Raw genomic sequence first — 18,564 nt, 5'->3', positions numbered from 1 at the left:
TGAGGCTCATTCTGTCTGGAGGTTTAATTTATCATTCTAAAGAAATCTAGACTTTAATTTTTTCAGTCCTCTCCCTTCACTTAGCTGCACATCAATGGTTTGGGTTCTGGTGAACTGGTAATTTTCTCAAATGAAATAACTAGTGCCTCAATTTAAAAAAACACTTCTGTAATGCAGAGAAAAATCTAGGAACATGTGTGCATTTTCTTGTTTTCTGCTGCCTGCAGAGATAATTTAGGGTTAGCTAACAGCTCTTAGGGAATCACCTTCCTGGGGCTGAAATAGGTACATGGTGGTGCAGTGGCTAGCACTGTTGCCTCGCAGCACGAAGGTCGCAGGTTCGATACTCGGCTGCGGCCTTTCTGCGTGGAGCTGTGTGTTCTCCCCATGCATGCGTGGGTTTCCTCTGGGTACTCCGGTTTCCTCCACAGATCACAACATGCCCTACAGGTTATACATTGTAAGCCGCTTTGGATAAAAGCGTCTGCCAAATAAATAAACATAAACATAAATATTATTCATGGATCAAAAATGTTTAATCTTTGGTATATTTTAAATATTAAACTAAAACTAATTTCTCTTGTTGACCTGCTGCTGCTAAAAGATGAAAATTTAGAGGCTCTTCTTGAATTAATTGTCTCATATCTCGACACAAGTAGGGAGCCTTTTTATGTCTGAATATCTCAGAAATACTTTTTTACACTTTTCTACTCATAAGCACAGTATTACTCAGAAATGGTCAGGTAGTGGACTGAATATAAGTGAAAATGTAGACAATGTTCTCAGAAAGAATTATCAATCAAGATAATTTTAAAGGATGAGATGAATAAAAATCTTTAAAAACAAATTACTTAAAGGGGCATTATGGAAGTTTGACAGCCAAAACATGTATAGAAATAATAAATTTCTTCTTCCTACATTCTCCTGCAATGCCCTGGTCCTGTAGAATGAGCCCTGGCATTTTTACTGTGATTGCCTGTTTTTCTGTAAAATCACAGAAAAAGAGAGATGCTCGGGTCGAGCAGGCTGCTTCATGCGCGTTCACGCTCAGGCATCGCCCGTAGCATTTGCTATCCGTAGATTTAGCAGCAGAGAGAGAGGTAGTGCCACTTTGTCGCTGTTCCTAACGCCTAGTGACAAACCTAGCTACATTTCTGAGGACCCTTAGCTACTTTATGTAGAACTTTCTTCTAGATATTTCCTGCAAATTAGCAACAAAATAGCCATTTTCACTCCGAACCGTTCTTTGGTTTGACGTTGTTTCAGCTGTCATCAAGGATATAAAAGTTACAGATGCTGTAAATGTTATTAGATTGTAGCTCACCTTGTAAGATGTCTGACTCTCATGCAGAAGACCTGGGTTTGATTCTGGGTGTGAACATAATTCATTTAGAGTTTCTTTTTTTACATTAATGGTATTTTTTTTACAGTAAGATGCTCAAATTTTTATATGAGACTCGCTGAACGGCATTGAATTCACAGATAAAAAGATGTGGGTTCAACTTTCATTTTGGAACAATTTTTCAAGCAAGGGAAGGGAATGATCTGAGCATGCAGGAGGACTGACCCATCTTAAACCTTTGTCTGCTGTGCTGAAGAGAAAGGTACAGAACCAAATTATTTAATTAATTAGCTGCGCGTTCTCCTGTCCTCCGGGCCACACACACACACACACACACACACACACACACACAAACACACGGGACTGTCTCAGCTGTTATTTTCGTTAAGGAGTGTGCACGTACAGCATGCGCTCCTCGTGCACGAGCCTACTATTGAAGCTGCCGTCATGCTTTTGGCCTGAGGGGGCAATCACGAGCATAAAAATTCAAAACTCCGTAAAGTCCCTTTAATAGGGATTCAAATCAGGATTTTTCTGCAAGGCACCAGCTAGGGCTGGGCGATATGGCCTAAAATTAATATCACGATATGTTGAGAATTTCTCCTCGATAACGATAAACGGACGGTAACCACAGGAATTCGCAGAAGTGAAAGTTGTCCTCTAGATGGCGCTGTCACATGTATCACGTTGAGTCACATTTGTACTGACATGGGAATATTATCTCGATAAGAGTCAGAAATTTCGATAACGATACATTTTCGATTTATTGCCCAGGCCTGGCACCAACTAAACCACGCTGCAGCTCAAACTGGACTTAGGCTCAAATATACACTTACAAGATTTTCTGCTTTTGCAAGGAACACATTTTACAAGTTGTTGTTTATTTTTATATATATTTGTTTGTGTGGACACTCTGAAACTCAAAAAAACTATTTCTAGCCACACTTTATGTTCCTGCCTATTAGAACTCATTCTATAAGGTTATAATATTTAACAACATTTTAACTTAATTTTATTTGCTCGTAATTTTTTTTACAGAGCAACTTACCTTAATTATGTTACTGACCACAGTCTCGTAAAGTTCTGCAGGATTTTGCTAAACACCCATCATTTTATGGTGATTCCATGTAAACTTAATAAAACAGCAAACAGGTAAAGCGGTATGGAAATCAGTGTTTCAGCTTAAATTTAATCTGTCTGTGGTGTTGGAACCAAACTCACATTATAGATGAAAAATAAACCTGTGTAGCATAAAAGGAAGGTGTTAAAGAAATGAGGCTTTTGAGTAAATAGTCAGGTTGAAGCCACTGGATATATTAGATTATTGTGGCTGTGTAAGATCAGAGTAATGTTTGAATTGGGTCACTAAATACATGCTGTGGCCACAGATTCATGACACGTTTACTCAAGGAGGAGGCATAAAGTTTCATTGCTGAACAGTAAAGAACAAAGCATGTTAATATGTTCCAGTTTTGCAGGGATCTGTCTGTGTGATTTGAAACGACACGTCTTAAACTGGTTCAGATCTTTTTCTGCACCAGGTTTTGAAATGCTACTGATGGAGTTCAGAATCATTTGCAGAAACATTTGCAGGGGCAGCGGCTCAGGGGGTAGAGCGGGTTAAAGACGAGTAAGAAGCAGGATAGGACAGCACATGTGTAAATTAGGGCTGCACTATATTGGGAAAACCTGCGATATTCAATAACAGTGATTAATATTGCGATGACGATATTACTTGCGATAAATATAAACTAAACACTGGAACAAAAATCAAAGAAACAATGAGAAAAGCTAAAAATGTGAAGAAAGGGAAAAAGAAAATAAACAAGAAAAGGCGATCAGTGGATCCCGGGAAAAGCAGAATCAGCAAAAGAGCAGAACGAAGCTAACTCAGGTGTTTGCTAACCATCTAGATTATGTGCTGTTCGCCTCGGGGGCGGGACTCTGACCTATGAGAACCCACCCCATTGGCCAAATGAATGAAGAGCTCTGTTTGATTTGTTAAAAAAACATGGTACTTCATTTGATTGACAGAATGCATCATGTGTAGCAAACATTTGAGCTGACCGTTCATTGCGATATTTATCTGTTCTTTGCGATATGCATATTGTGCATGCTGATATCACGATAACGATATATTTACGATATATTGTGCAGCCCTAGTGTAAATTAAATCCACCCATTCTGGAGAACATAATATGTTAGATATGCATGAATATTATTTCTAAAGGAAACTGTTGATTATCCAAATCAAGATGAGAGCTGTATCTTCACACACACTTTGCTAAGTTGTACGTCTCTAATGCCACACTTTAAAAAAACACCTAACACTAATGCATGCTGTCTGCTTCTTTACAGCACAAAAAACACTTTATGACAAAAAACAAAGGAAACTTCTGTATTATCGTTTTTGAAGGTAACCCGTTGTGTTGGAGTCTGGTGATTGTCAGCAGTGGCTGCTCAGTTCAAAGGCTTCATGCTATTTAATAACAGGACAGACGGAGCTAACGGAGCCCATCCACCAGATGTGAACTATGACACGCCGGTGTCTGTCTGCAGCCTCCAGCTACACAACACACCTAGAAGTGGACTCCCTGCAAACACATCTGTCTCCATTCCTTCTTCTGATGCACACGTTTGCTTGTTTTCACCAATTTCTACAAATCGTTTATCATATCTTTGTTGGTCTCTGCCTCACAAACATCATACATGTTTTCTGCTCTTTGTTTTGATCCAAGCTATTTTTCGTGCCACTGGTTAACGTGAGGAGACTGCCTTTAGCCTAGCAGCCAATTCCCTCAGCCTCTGTTTTTCCTTTGCCTTTTGAAGTGGAATAGGGATTGTTTACTTTAGCCTGGACCAGACCTGAGCCCATCATGGCTTTAGTGCTTTGAAAAGGACCCGAAGCGCTTCGTAATGCGTATGAAAGAGAGACACTGTGTACAGTAGGGTGGATGCTGGTGGGGCAAGTCTGGAGAACTGGGAATCCTGCAGAGATAATGAGGTGAAAGAGCGTGGGCATCGCTCTTCTGAGCTAGAAGGAGTCGAAACAAGGAATAACACAATTACTCTTGCTCTTTAGTCTCCTTTCTCCTTCACTCTCTCCCTCCATCTGCTCTGCTAAGTTGTTATTTTATTGAGGAATGCTTTGCTGAGCCGAGCATTTGATCTCACTGCAGTTTTGACCTTAAGATGGAAGGCGGGGATGGGAGACGGAGGAGGTTTCAGGCCGCATGTGTCCCCAATTACACCAGCAAGATGGCGGTTAATGCTCCACTCAGTGGCTGGTGAGCAGGCCTAATCAAGACCAGAATAACCCCCACCCCACCCACCCGCCTTCTTCCAGTTGTAACACATCGACACTGCTCGTGCATGGTCCCCATCAGGAACACACACACACAACTCACCTCATTTAACGGCTCTTATTGTACACTTTTTCTCACTTTGCTCATTTCTCGTTTTCCCCAGAGAAGGACTATAAAAAAATAATAGTTAATACATTATTTGGGTTCAGCAGCAAACCCTTTAGGCTTATTAAAGTACAATTTTAGCACCATAAATCTGCTTCTTTGTGTTAGATTTACACAGATCTCAGGGGGATCCCAGGGGGGCTACACTGTTGAATCCATCTCTTTAAGCTGGGAAACCTGAACAGGAAATGAGGTCATCCAATAGACATCTCTGCCTGCATCACATCTCTATCACTCCTCACCATCTGCATGCCCCTCGCTCCATCGTCTGGGTGGAGGTGGATCGGTCGTGGGAGGTGTGTTTGAGGGAAGTGAGACGGAGTTTTGAAAAGCAGAGCGAATGCTTTCCAAGACGAGCTTAGTCAACCCACACGACGGACCTAAGCAACTTTACAGATGATGATTAGTAACTCCAACATTTTGTGCTTGCACGAATAAAAGCCAGGTTTTCTTACTCCTAAACTTTTATTTATACCTTTTTTCTATTCAAGTCTGCACCTGATGCAGCCACTGGACAACACCCCACCTGTGGAGGGTCATCCTAAACTTTACAAAACCTAAACTACATTTACCTTGATGCTGTTGAATATAAGCAGTGTGGGATTTCTAATGTACCAAATAGGCTGTGCCATCTCTCTAACCCTAACCTGCTTCGTTATTTGAGAGTCATTTTGTTTGACGGTCATTTCGACTCACTTTCCTTTCAGATGTTAATCTGGCTGGCTGACTGGGCACTGAAACAGCTTTTATACTGAGTCAGGATCCTCTGGAGGTTTCTTCCTGTTAAAAGGGAGTTTTCTTCTCCACTGTCACCACATGCTTGCTTAGTATGAGGATTGTTGTAAAGTCTCTGACACTAGTCAGTGACTTGATGCAACCTGCTGGGTTCCTTAAATTGGAAACTTTTTATTGATTGGCTTAATGAACTGACCTGTATTGGAATGTTTACCATGTGAGGTGCCTTGAGACGACTCTTGTTGTGATTTGGCGCTATATAAATAAACTGAATTGAATTGAAACTTGTAAGCTGACCGAGGCTAGCTAGCAGAGGCTTCGGGGCTCCGCTGGTCTACTGTGGACACAGATTTGCAATGTCGCCACTGCAGAGAGGTTTGCCGAGTTTTAGTAATGTGCCTCGCCCATTAACCGTGGCAGTCCTGCGATCAGAGATCCGCAAAACTGCAGCTTCGTCCTCGCAGAGGAAGCCTAACGAGGCCGGCACCCGGCTTCTCCTGTCTCTCGGCCAGGAAAAGCTGCTACACGCAGGCAGTCACAAGCTTCAGTCTTCCGAGGGGCCCGAGACGCGCCGCACATCTGCCTGGCTTCCATTTTAGTTGTGCTGCCTGCCTGTGGAGCTCTCTGAGGGAGATTACAGAAACACTGCTGCTCTTTGAGTTGATTTTGGAGTCGTGTTGCTGTGTTTCTTTCACTAACAGCTAGCAAGTAGCTAATCTCCCACTGATCTCCTAGTCACTCCGACGGAGGCGGAGCACGACCTCACGTAAGCGACCAGGGTGCCCGCCTCCGATCGCAGCGCTGTGAGGCTCTGCTTGTATTTACCTCGGCTACACCGGAGCCCCTTCTGGGCGTCTTGGGTTGGTAGGCACATTTCTTCCAACCATAACGGCCCCACCCTCAGCTCCACCCCTTTTCCTGTTTTTGGATTGACTGGGCGTGACGAGACGTGTGACACAGCCAAAGTGGTGGAGGTGGGAACCTCCCACTTGGCTTCAAACCTGCCCCCACAAAGCAATGGCTTGTCCATCTGCTTTATATGGCAATGGTCCGATCCCAGTTCAAAGGCTAGATGGATGCATTTCATGAATATTAATGAGTAAGACTTGTAATCCTGTCTTTTTCCTCCCTCTATTGCTCAAACTAACTTTTACTTCATGAAACTGGCGCTCCAGAACTTATTTCCACAGAAAATGACTCAAGTCATTTATTGGGGTTAGAGATCACAACAGATTTATTGAAATGACCAGAGTCTGACTCCTTTTCATGAAAAAAATATAAAATAAAATCTTCAATCTGTCTTTTCCTGCTGTCTGATTCAGGATACAAATTTCACGAATCTTTTAGATATTGTAAAAGGCTCATTTGCTAGCATGACCTTATTTCCAGTTGTGATTATTTTCAACATTTAACTAAGTGAATATAACTGTATTTTTGCAATTTCTTTAAAGAGGTTCTTTACTCATATTTTAGTACAGTTGCCTCAAGTAGGAATGAATATCTTTGTAAGTCGTACTCTGGGGAAACAAAGCTCCGGTGCACCTGTTTCAAAGAATTCACCCAGGCAAGAAATTAGCTTCCACGATTTGGAGTCTTATTTCCTGATATTTGGACATCTCTCCTCTGATTGGCTAACAGCAACGAGACTCTACCACTGACTCCATTTGCTCTGCAACGTTGAAGTTTTATCTCCACAAATAACACAAGCCTGAAGGAGTTTTGCTATGTGGTGGAGTTGCTAATGCTAATGTTAGCTTCTACTAGTCAAGATGTTCTCTGCTGTTTCCTGGACGCTAATCCAACAACAGCCTTCCCTGTCGTGAGTCGAGATGGGTGAGTCCATGAACGTTAAGTGACAGCGTGACGTAGATCTGTAAGGATTTTCAATTCCTGGAGTTTCACCGTCTATTTTCTGTGAGAAATTAATGCAGGAGACAGGTGTAGGAGACTATTTTTGTGTTCAGCCTGCATGAAAAACTTAAGAGTGACAGATCCTTTTAAAAAATTATTAAGTAAAAAAAATTTTCTCAGCAATGAAAAACAAGTCATTACATTTTTATCTTTTAAACAGATTCATATGGAGCTCTATCAAAACGCACACATGCAGCACAATATAAATAGTTTTAGCATTCTTAATTATATGTGGAACCAATACTTTGTGGTCTGCCACAATATAATTTCCTGGCTCTTGATACTTTTCCTTGAATAGCGGGAAGTGCTGTGGGTTTGTTTCTCTGGCTGGTGTTCGGGTTTCTGTTTAGAGGACATGTCCTTTTCCTCTCCTCCATCCTCCTATCTTCCTCTCCAGTCGTCTGCCTCTTTGTTCAAACAAGTAGAAGAATGCTCTTCTTGTTTCTGTGACCTGCGACGAGGAGAAGATTACTTTACAGAATGTCAGGTGATTGACAGGCGATAACAGATGTTAGCTTTTTGAGCATCGGCGCTCCAGCCTGATATCAGGGATCAAGTCTTGGCTGAGAACTGGAGTAATGTTAATAACACTGGATGCATTTACCAGGTGCATATCTCTTGAATAAAAAAAAAAAAAATATATATATATATATATATATATATATATATATATATATATGTTGCACTTTAAATCGGATCTCTCCCTATTTTCCTGCGTGTGTAATCCTCCATCTGATTGCTCTCCCTGTCGTATTTCCCTCTGGTCTGGAGTCAGATGGATTCTTATTGCCTGAGTTTATCCTTAAGCGTCAGCTGACTCAGCTGTGAACTGTCGGAGACACGATGTCTCACGCCCAGTTTCCCAGAAGCATCCAAGAATTGTTCAGATGAGTAACGTTTGATAACAGAGTCACCAACCACAGACCGTTAATGTATGAAGATATTAATGGTGAACAGTGATAAAGGAACTGCACCCACTTTAGGAAAGCAATAAAAAGGGAAGGCAGAGGATAAATTTGGCCAAAATATCAGCCACAGTAGAGCATTGTAGTTGATTAGTCTCATTAACAGACATAGCTGCTATAAAAGCAGAGAAGAGCTGCTATGGGAGCCAGGATGTTCCATCAGGGACTCAATGAACAAATTGTGAATAAAGACTAAAACTGGACTTTGCAGCACTGCTGGTGTGTTTTACCCTCTTTCTGCTTTTTTTCTTGCACTTTAATCTGGATTATGTTCTTCATGAACTTTTAGAGACTGAATACAAATCAGATTTATTTTAAATTTTTTCGAACAGCTTTATCGCCACCAGGCATTCTAACTTTGACTTTATATCCTCCAATAAATCTGGAAATAATAACTGAGGTAATAGCGTGTGGTCATGCACAGGCTGGAATTCAACATGGCATGGATTTTATTCTCACTATTCACACTGTTGGCACACACGATCCGCTGTTTACGAAGAGTCACGCACAAAACGACAAGAGAGATGACTTTATTCCCGTCCCACACACACACACACACACACACACACACACACACACACACACACACACAGACAGACAGCCTGACTGACTTCAGCTTTAGGTCCTAAATCTGACATCCTGTCACGACCTCTGGCAGACGTCTCATCTCAGAACAGAAAAGCCACTCCGTGTTCCTTCTCCAACAATGAGGCGAGCCGACACACCAACGCTCAGGTGTGATGACTCTTTCACGTTTGACAGTCAGAAGAAGACATCTTCAGATTACGTCACATGTTGGACGGAGCCAGTTTTTCCAAAGGCCGGAGTTGCTGGACCCATACACTTGTGCCCGACCTGTCAGGTGAAAACAGATGAGCTGCACGGTAGGTGGCAACATGCTGGTGCACATTCCTCACCAGTCTGCTCACACCACTGGTAACTGGAGCCCAGGGGAGCCTCACCCAGAAATGGACCGACCCAGTCTGTTTTAGTTCAGCATGGTTTCCACTGCAGAGCGCTCAGGGCTGGTGCATCAGACAGTTTCACCCCTAAAACGACATTAGGACTTTTGTCAAGCAAGTGCGTGACGAACAGATTCAAACGTTTAGTAGATATCCCATAAATGTTATTAGTGAGCTGGAGCTTTTAAAGATGTACGGCCTTTACCGGGTTTCCTCGTAATGAATTAACTGATTTAGCCGCAACCAGCCCAAACTCCATATGATGGCAACAGAATACAGAAGTTTTGTCAAAACTAACCAGGAAGGTGTTACTGTGTTTGAGAATAGGCTACATGTGGAATCCTTTTTCTTTTCACCTCCTTTAGGGTGAGAATCCTGTTTCTTCAGTGCTGCGTTGCTCATTTAGTTCAGCTTTCTCCAGGAAGCATCGAGGAATGCGGAGTGCTGACAGGTGTCACTATGAGCCTTGTGCTCCTTAAAGGCGTCTTCTCACCACTCGTTGACATGTGTCACTTTAAGCTTCTTTTGCAGAGGCTCGCGTTTCTCTGAAGTCGCTCTGCATGTGAGCAACACACCGGGGTGTTTGAACTGGAGGCTTAATCTATTTGAACAATTCTAGTTTGTGTAATCACTTAAATAGAAGTTGTGAACTCATTACTGTTTTTCTCTCTTTCCTTAAAGTCCAAGAAGTCACTAATCAGTTGTTTTATTTTGAGGATGTGTGTAATTTTAAGGTTTTCTTGTGACGGTCCCCTCCCCCACTCACACACTGTCCCGTTTGTGCTCTTATAAGGTTACAGAGCAGGACAGAGGTGATTTTGCACTGTGTGTGTGTGTGTGTGTGTGTGTGTGTGTGTGTGTGTGTGTGTGTGTGTGTGTGTGTGTGTGTGTGTGTGTGTGTGTGTGTGTGTGTGTGTGTGATCTCAGGTGAGCGGTTCTGAACTGGGCTTCTTTTATTTCTTGTCATTCTTCATTTGAGATCTGCAACAAACACCTGCACAGGTGCAGCAATGCAAGTGCGCACGTGCACACACACACACACACACACACACACACACACACACACACACACACGTATTTTCCATCTTTTAACAGATTGTTTTGCTCTTATTTTGACTTAAATTTGCTAGATGTTGGCCTATTGTTGAGTTTTTATGTAATTTATCACTCCTGAGAAAAGAAAGATGTAATATAATATTTTTAATTTGTTTACTAAAAGCAAGCAAAAGTTCTAACATATTCAACTGTCTAAACTACTTTAGCTGCAGTATTCTAACACGGGAATAATTTACCATTTCCGTTTTATAGGTGGCATTAGGACAACCCCGTATGCTGAATTAGGAATATTTTCATGCATTTACAGATTTATCACCATGTCTTCAGAAAATATCTTGATCTGTTGCAAATGCAAACACTTCAATGGGACAACCAAATCTTTTACAACTTTAAAACTAATTCAATTTATTTCTAAAGTATTTCTGGTCTTTCTTTCTGACAGTTTTTCCTTTAATGATGGTTTACTCCTCCCTCCATCGCTAATATAAACCTGCACTCTGCTCAGCAGGACAGAAGCCCTCTGATAAAAATCAGCTCTTACGAGAGTCCTCTGTGCATTTTCTCCTTTGAATTCATCTCTTGAAGTATTTTTTTTTCTGTACACTCATTTTTCCCAAGTCATCTTCCATCCATTAATCTTCAGCTCCATCTTCATTTTTTCCGCACTTAAAAGAATCTCAAAGTTGTTTATTCTCATCAAGTCTGAAATTTTCCACTCAGTTTTCAGTCTTAACCCAAATGATGCTAATAAAAGATTTGCTGACTTGATCCTTTTATTCGGGTCGGGGCTCCATCACCTCTTTGTATCGTTTTTGCACAGACAAATAGCGCTTTGTACAGCGCTTTGTGATTTATATCTGTGAAAGGCGCTCTATAAATAAACTTTTACTTACTTTACTTACCTACAAGAGTGTTTATCATCGTAAAACATCGATTTTCTTCTGGGTAAATATTCTGGACGGAGGTTGTTTTTGCAGGGGAAATCAAAGCCCACGCCATAACTTAAAATCTTTCACCTCTTTAGGGTGAACATATTACACTTTAAACATGCTGGGTTTGCCGTGGTTCCAGATAACCCCTGAGCTGGGTCAGTATTCCAGCTAATTGTGATGGAAGCAGACCTCAGGAGAGGCCTTAATAACAGAGCGGGAGAGCTCATACGTCAGTCACCACAGTAACCTCCCTGGCTCCCAAGCACAGACCCCCAGACCAAATAACAGCATATTACTTCATACAGTACGCATAGCTGCTGTAATTGAACATTTCTGATTTAGTTTAGTTTTACCGTCCGAGGCTCCTCTCGTCTTTCTTTCCCCTTTCCTCATCCCTGCACGTTCGAGTCGAAGCTTGGCTCCCAAATGTTGTTGTCATAGTTAAGTCGCACCAAAATCTGTAAGCTGTATAGGGCTCACTGATTTTCTCTGGTTATTTTTCATCATCTGAAGGTAAATACAGCTGAACGAGGATGAGAAACGGCTCTCATGGGACTTCATGTGGAGAGTTTAAATCCAGATTTCATTCATGCGTCTTCATTTGAACTCTTAGCTTTAAAATTGTGTCTCTCTGCAGCAGAGAAAGAAACATTTTTAAAACCTTTTCTTACACAAACACAGTTGGGCATGAATAAATCCAGCATCTAATCACGTTTTTCCAGATGAACTTGCTCTATGCACTTGTTAACTAATGACATTAAATAAAATATTTAATATTCATAAAACTTAAAGCATGCATGCTAATGAGATTAATAACCACTAAAAATCTGTCTTATAATTACCAATTTAATCACTGATGTTGTAGGCCTTCGTTAACAAGCTAACTTCTGTTCTGTAGAATCTGAAGGCTTAGTCCAACATTGATGTAAAAGCTGTTTCAAACTAGCTGTCACCATCTTGCTCCTCTCCGTTGCATCATCCCGCCCACCAGACGAATAGAGGGCCCTGATTGGCCCACAAAGCCGATAAAGCACTGTGATTAGTCCACAAAGCAGATAGAGCGCCGTGATCAGAAGCAGGGACCTGAAAAGGCTCAACAGCCTAATAACAAAGGCTGGTTCTGTTCTGGGGACGACTGTGGAACCGCTGGAGGAGATAATGCAAAGAAGGATTCTCCAGAGAATCAAGAAAATTATGGACAACCTGAGCATTCTCTTCACGAGACTGTCCGACAACGGAAGAGTGTCTTCAGTCAGAGGCTGCTTCAGTTTCGCTGCAACACTGACCGCTACTGGAGATCCTTCCTGCCAACAGCCATTGTAATATACAACAACTCTTTGATGACTTGATTATTATTATTATTATTATTATTCTGAGCTACTACAGCAATCAAGTTCCCTCTGGGATTAATAAAGTATTTTTGAATTTGAATTTGAGTTTGATTGGCCCACCATTGTGGGCCAGTGACAGCTCTCTGTTTGAAACCCCTACAGAGAGCTGCGATTGGCCAGTCAGAATGCTGCTAGGGGCTGCGGAAGTTCCAATGGAGTGATTTTAGACCAAACTTTGCAAAGCAAGAATTTGGTCTAGTTCACTAGGCTAGTTCTTTTGGGGCATCCGGGTGAAATGGAGGCATGTGCATCCATCCAGTCCGCCAAAATTACCCAATGGACCTCAGTAGGCTTGGTTTACAAAAAAAAAAAAAAAAAAAAAGACTGTTTGGACTTACTAGGACCTCCTAGAACCAATTTTTCATTGTTTCCTATAAAACAGCAAAACACATGAAATAGAAATAAAAATCAGAGACAAGATCATCTGTCGTCCATCATCTTCTTGGCCACCGTGCATCTCTAAGCTGCAGCTTGTTGCTGATCTGTGGGACATAAGCACTGCCCATTAACACCAAGCACTAAAATAGTCATCACCAGCCTGACAAAGTAAGTGTGAAACAACACATTATCACCTCATCACCTGACTCCATGTCAGACCTCTGGGCACACTTCTCTTCGTTCTGGACGCAGCATCACTTTCACTTCCAACGTGAAACAAATAGAACTCCAGCTGGAAGCTGGGGCTGCAGATGAATGTGTTTACGTCTTTGTTGGTGCTCACGTAGCATTTTTGTGCGTGCCTGTGACTTTGGGGTGCTTGCTGGCATGCAGCCATCTGCTCATTCATCATGTTCATCAATCCCAACCTTCAACATAAACATGATGTAACTATGGGATAACGTAAGTGTTTGTCAGGTTTCTGGTGCCTCTGAAATTCAGTGATGATGAAATTGTCTCAGGATTCTTGTCAGTCCTGCTTGTTTGGCCTATTTTAATTTGTGGGGAATTGTCCACGACCTGCATTAAAAAGCCCATTTTCTGTCTCCTGGTTGCTGTAATGAAAAGCACGGCACTGCTCTGTCGTCAGCTGGTAATAACGGAGCATTAAGTCCACATGGCCTGCAGACAGGCTCCCTGTTGTACATTCAAACCTTTGATCTGCATCCGCAAACATGCAACTCTATCACTTCTGTTGGTGGGGAACGTGTCGAAGTGCTGTGTTTACCAAAGGAAGGTTCTGCAACATTAGGATTTTCATTAAAAACATTCAATTAAATCTTGGGGGAAAAACAATGATTTTTGGTGAACATTGAAAGTGGGATTAATTAAAGTTTGGAAACATTTTCTCGAGATCACATTTAAAGGAGTTACATCAGCAGTTTCACTGACTGGTGGTGATTAGGCCTTATGGCAATAAAAATGATTTACTTTGATCATACTAGAACAAGAGACTACCTTTTAAAAGCTTTTTAGGATAAAACACATAGCACTGCTCTAAAAGCAGCAAAGAACTGTTAAAAGAAGTCAGTTAGATACAAATGTTAATTCAGAAGTGCCGATGCTGAGAATTGGAAGCACATTTTTTAAAATGGGGAGGGGGGTTACAGCGTGTGGAGGTCATAGTTGAAAGTAGTGTTTTTGTTGGTTTGTGTTTTGCCCTTATTCTGCCAACGTTGCTTGAAATAAGTTTTTAAAGCACCACTAGAAGCTTCCTTACCTTTGTTTTAAAACTTTGAAAACAACCAACTTGTCTTTGTTTCTTCTGTCCACAGGCTACGACTTCCCTCAGGACCCCAGCGTGTTGGCTGCTTCTTCATGGAACACCACAAGTGATGGTAAACACACACCTCAGTCCAACCCAGAAACATGCCTTTTGGGGCGACGGTGGCACAGAAGTTAAGTGCTCACCCCGTAATCGGAAGGTTGCAGGTTCAAGCCCTGCTCAGTTTGTCACTGCTGTTGGGTCCTTGGGCAAGACACTTAACCCACCTTGCCTGCTGGTGGTGGTCGGAGGGACCGGTGGCGCCTGCATGGCAGACACACCTCTGTCAGTGCGCCCCAGGGCAGCTGTGGCTACATCGTAGCTCATCACCACCAGTGTGTGAATGGGTGATTGACTGATTGTGTTGTAAAGTGCCTTGGGGGGGGCTTTAGAAGGCGCTATATCAAATACAGGCTATTTTATCATTTTGTAGCTGCAACACATCAGCTAAAGGCAAAATAATGATGAAAACTCAAGCAGTAGTGTTGAACTGTAGTCTCACGTATGTGTTGCTGAAATCACACTCCACCTCAGGAATGCATCCACAGAATTACTGTTCAGAGGTGTGGACTTGAGTCACATGACTTGGACTCAAGTCAGACTTGAGTCATTACTTTAATGACTTCTGACTAGATTTGATCAAATCTATAAAGACTTACAACTTGACTCTGACTTGAAAGCCAATGACTTGCGACTTGAATCGACTTGCATCCATTGACTTGATGATGACTTGAGCGTATTTGATACTTTGGCACAAAAGTGGCACGACATGGACAAAAATCATAAATCATTCTTAGTTCTGGGTGTGATCTTGTTCTGCTAACTGCAGCAGCACTTTGTTTATAATCCGTTTCAGTTGCACTTTCTGCTCGTTTGAGCAAATAAACGAAGCTTTAAGAAACTTTATTTCTGGAATTTATTTATTATCATTGTAATTAAATTAAAGTTAGACAGATGACTTGATTTTGACTTGAAAATTCAAAGTTAAGGACTTGGACTTGACTTGGACTTCCACATCATTGACTTTGGACTCGACTTGGATTTGATTGTCTTTGACTTGGACTTGACTGGAAAGACTTGTGACTTACTTGTGGCTTGCAAAGCAGTGACTTGGTCACACTTCTGTTACTTTTACAGTTTCCTCATTGCAAGCGACACCTTGAAATGTTCTTTTCTTGGTGCATCATTTTTGTCTTTCCTCACATTGTGCATGTTTGTTTACTTTATGATGTTTTTGGAGCATGTTTGTTTACTTTATGATGTTTTTGGAGCAGTACGAGGACACAGTTGTTCAGTGACAGAAGCAATCTGATTTAATTTAAGAAACTCACCTGATTTAGTGATCTTACTTGGATTTGTGACATCATTTTAAAATTCTGATTCATCTAAAGGGAGCTTTCCCCCAGTTCTCAGAGCCAGGTTTGGTTCTGACTGCACCAGCAATAAAACAGCGGCCGCCTTGAGGGCAAGTGGGAAGGATGCAAATGTTTGGCATGGTGCTGCGCTGACAGCTGTTGTGTTTACAGAACTAAACCTAAACGGGGAGCAGGGGTTTATTCTCTAACCTGGATTCATTCTCTCCAAGACCAGCGATACCCTCCTCGCACGTTGCACAGCTAAAGATAGGATCAGGTTCTATTTTTGCCACGTCAGTTTTTGCAACGGACTAGATGGGACATGCCCCGGTACTATTTCAAATAAAAGTACTGCAGCAATGCAATTTCATTTATATGTAGCTTACATGTGATCCAACGGCTTATTTACTCCCAGTACCGTTACAGAAGTGCAGCGGTGTGTTTTCACGGCTTTATTCCTGACAGTGGAGAGGAACATCATGTAGCGTTAAGGAGTGGCTACATACCTAACAAATGATCAATAAGATGTGATAATTCCATATAAACATAAAATGTCAACCTAATTGATCGTTGAATGTTTAATCAGTAGATTATAGTTATTTTTACTTCTTCAGGTACCATAAACACACTTCATATTAATTCAGACCACGTCGAGTATATAGTTTATTAAAAATGTATTTATTTCTATTTCCCTAAGCTAATGATTATACATGACAAGGCATGAATGATGATGTAATGGAATGGATATGAAGTGATTTAATGTGATATGTGGAATGCTGGAAGGGAAGCTAGATGTCTTAAGAATCTGAGAGAGTTTGTGGATTCTGGATTGCAAAAGAATTTGGCTGTATGTTTGCTAAACTACAGATTTGTTTATAAAACCGTCCGGCGCCAGTGTGCAGCCTACGATACCCTTTGTATGTGTTGCTCCCGGCGGTCCGGAGGAAAGGCCGAGTGGTGAGTCACCGGGCGTCGAGACTGCAAGAACCCAAAGAGTCGTAGCCCCCTTTGAATTCAGCTTTCACCGGCCATGAGATGCAGCCAGGGCCTGCACGTTAGATGTCTGTCTGAGGTGTGGAGTGGCTCTTAAAAGAGCCGCTGTGTCTGTAATCACTCGCAGCGTTGCAGAGGGGCTTTGACTTGGGCCTAGTTCACACGTAGCCGGGTTTTTTTTAAAACGAATATCCGCCCCTCCAAAAACCTGCATCCACACCACCGCATTTAAAAAAAACAGTCCACACGTACCCGGATAAATACGTTGTTAAGGACATGCCAGACCTGTAGGTGGCAGTACTTCCCCCGTTCTTAACCTCGTCCTTCATCTGTGGTCTTCCACAAGGAGCAGTAATTCCGCTTGCAAAAACAAACAAGCAAAAAGCGCTTGGACAATTGATAAAGTGAGCGCAGCTCTGAGGGCATCCATGCTGTCGGCTAGTGTAAACACAGGTCGCACACGTGATGTCAGCATTTTTTTGTCGCGGAAAGTGACGTTGCGGACCTTAAAACTCCGGTTTTGTCCGTCCACACGCAGACACCCAAAACGGAGAAAACGCAGATCTTCACTTTGGCCGGAGTTTTTAAAAAGATCCGTTTTCGTGTGAAAAAACTGTTTTCTTGTGGACGACAGGCCAAAACGTAGAAAAATATCTACGTTTTGGCAGATCCCCGGCTACGTGTGGACAGGGCCTTGATGTCAAAGGAGAAGGTGGTTCCAAAACGCATTTTCCACCGATTTGGCCGAATCGAAAGTCAGCTGGAAACTGAATTAATTGGGAAGTAATTCCTGTTTTGTTAAAACCCGTTGTTTAAAAATTTGGCAAAATCAGGATTTTACATGTTTGAGGGCCTTACCAAATTTAACTCACAAGTCACTCCTTCCTTCAGATACAAAGATGATTAGCTCTTTGTGTGAATGACACTTAAGTGAAGTGGATGTTAAACATTAATAATTATTTAATATGTATGAGTACTGCTAAGAACTTGTTAAATCGACACATACTGATCTGGTGTAGTTTAGATCTGAAATGGATCATTGCAGGAGCAATATTAATTTGAAACCCATCATTGATTAAATCACAGATTATTCAGACATTAGATTTAAACATCTTGCTCATTCATCTAATTTGATTATATCAACTTATAAATTGTAAAGTCATTTATAATTCAAGATGACCTTTATTCAGAGTGAAAATGCAAATCCAGCAATAAATCTTCTTCATTTGAATTTTCATTTAGCATTTTTATTCAGCTGTAATGAATTAAATTACGTGTTATTTAATAAGCCATCGTTCAGCCATAAGAGACACCGGGCGTCGAGACTGCCCAGCCAGGTACTGTCACCGGCCTTCGGGTCTGGCAGCCAGGCTCCACCATCAGCCACCAGGACCTGTCTCTTGGCTCATCTACGCTAAGCCTGGCTACACAGAAAATCTTAACACATTTTTAGCTAAGTGAACAGTTTTTATATCTGGCCACGAAAATGGCAATGAAAGTACTACAGAAAGATATGGAGGAGTTAAAGGATTCTGATGACAGCTGAATTGACAACTTTGACGAAACAGCAAGCCTGCATTAAGGACTTACTTACTGAGATTAAAGATCTTAAAATGAGCAATATGGAACAAGAAAGGAAAACTGACTTGCTCGAAAATCGAGTGGCAGAGCTGGAACAGCAGTCAAGAATGAATGATATAATTATTACAGGTCTTAAAATTAGGCCTAAAAGCTACCTCCCAGCAGTAAA

The 18,564-nt window shown here is 41.7% G+C and overlaps 1 protein-coding gene across 2 annotated transcripts in view; it reads left to right on the top strand.

The window, feature by feature from the left end:
- Positions 1-18,564, top strand: part of ror1 (receptor tyrosine kinase-like orphan receptor 1) — a 213,759-nt gene that overhangs the window by 106,115 nt on the left and 89,080 nt on the right. For both annotated transcript variants that reach the window (XM_054752124.2, XM_015970992.3), the window contains one exon: positions 14,477-14,539. In XM_054752124.2, coding sequence (XP_054608099.2) covers positions 14,477-14,539 — 63 coding nt within the window. The remainder of the gene's footprint in view (positions 1-14,476; positions 14,540-18,564) is intronic.

The sequence above is a fragment of the Nothobranchius furzeri genome, chromosome 8, assembly GCF_043380555.1.
Source record: "Nothobranchius furzeri strain GRZ-AD chromosome 8, NfurGRZ-RIMD1, whole genome shotgun sequence".
Classification (NCBI taxonomy): domain Eukaryota; kingdom Metazoa; phylum Chordata; class Actinopteri; order Cyprinodontiformes; family Nothobranchiidae; genus Nothobranchius; species Nothobranchius furzeri.
Note: the sequence above shows the minus strand (reverse complement) of the source record. Positions and strands in the feature narration are given on the sequence as shown.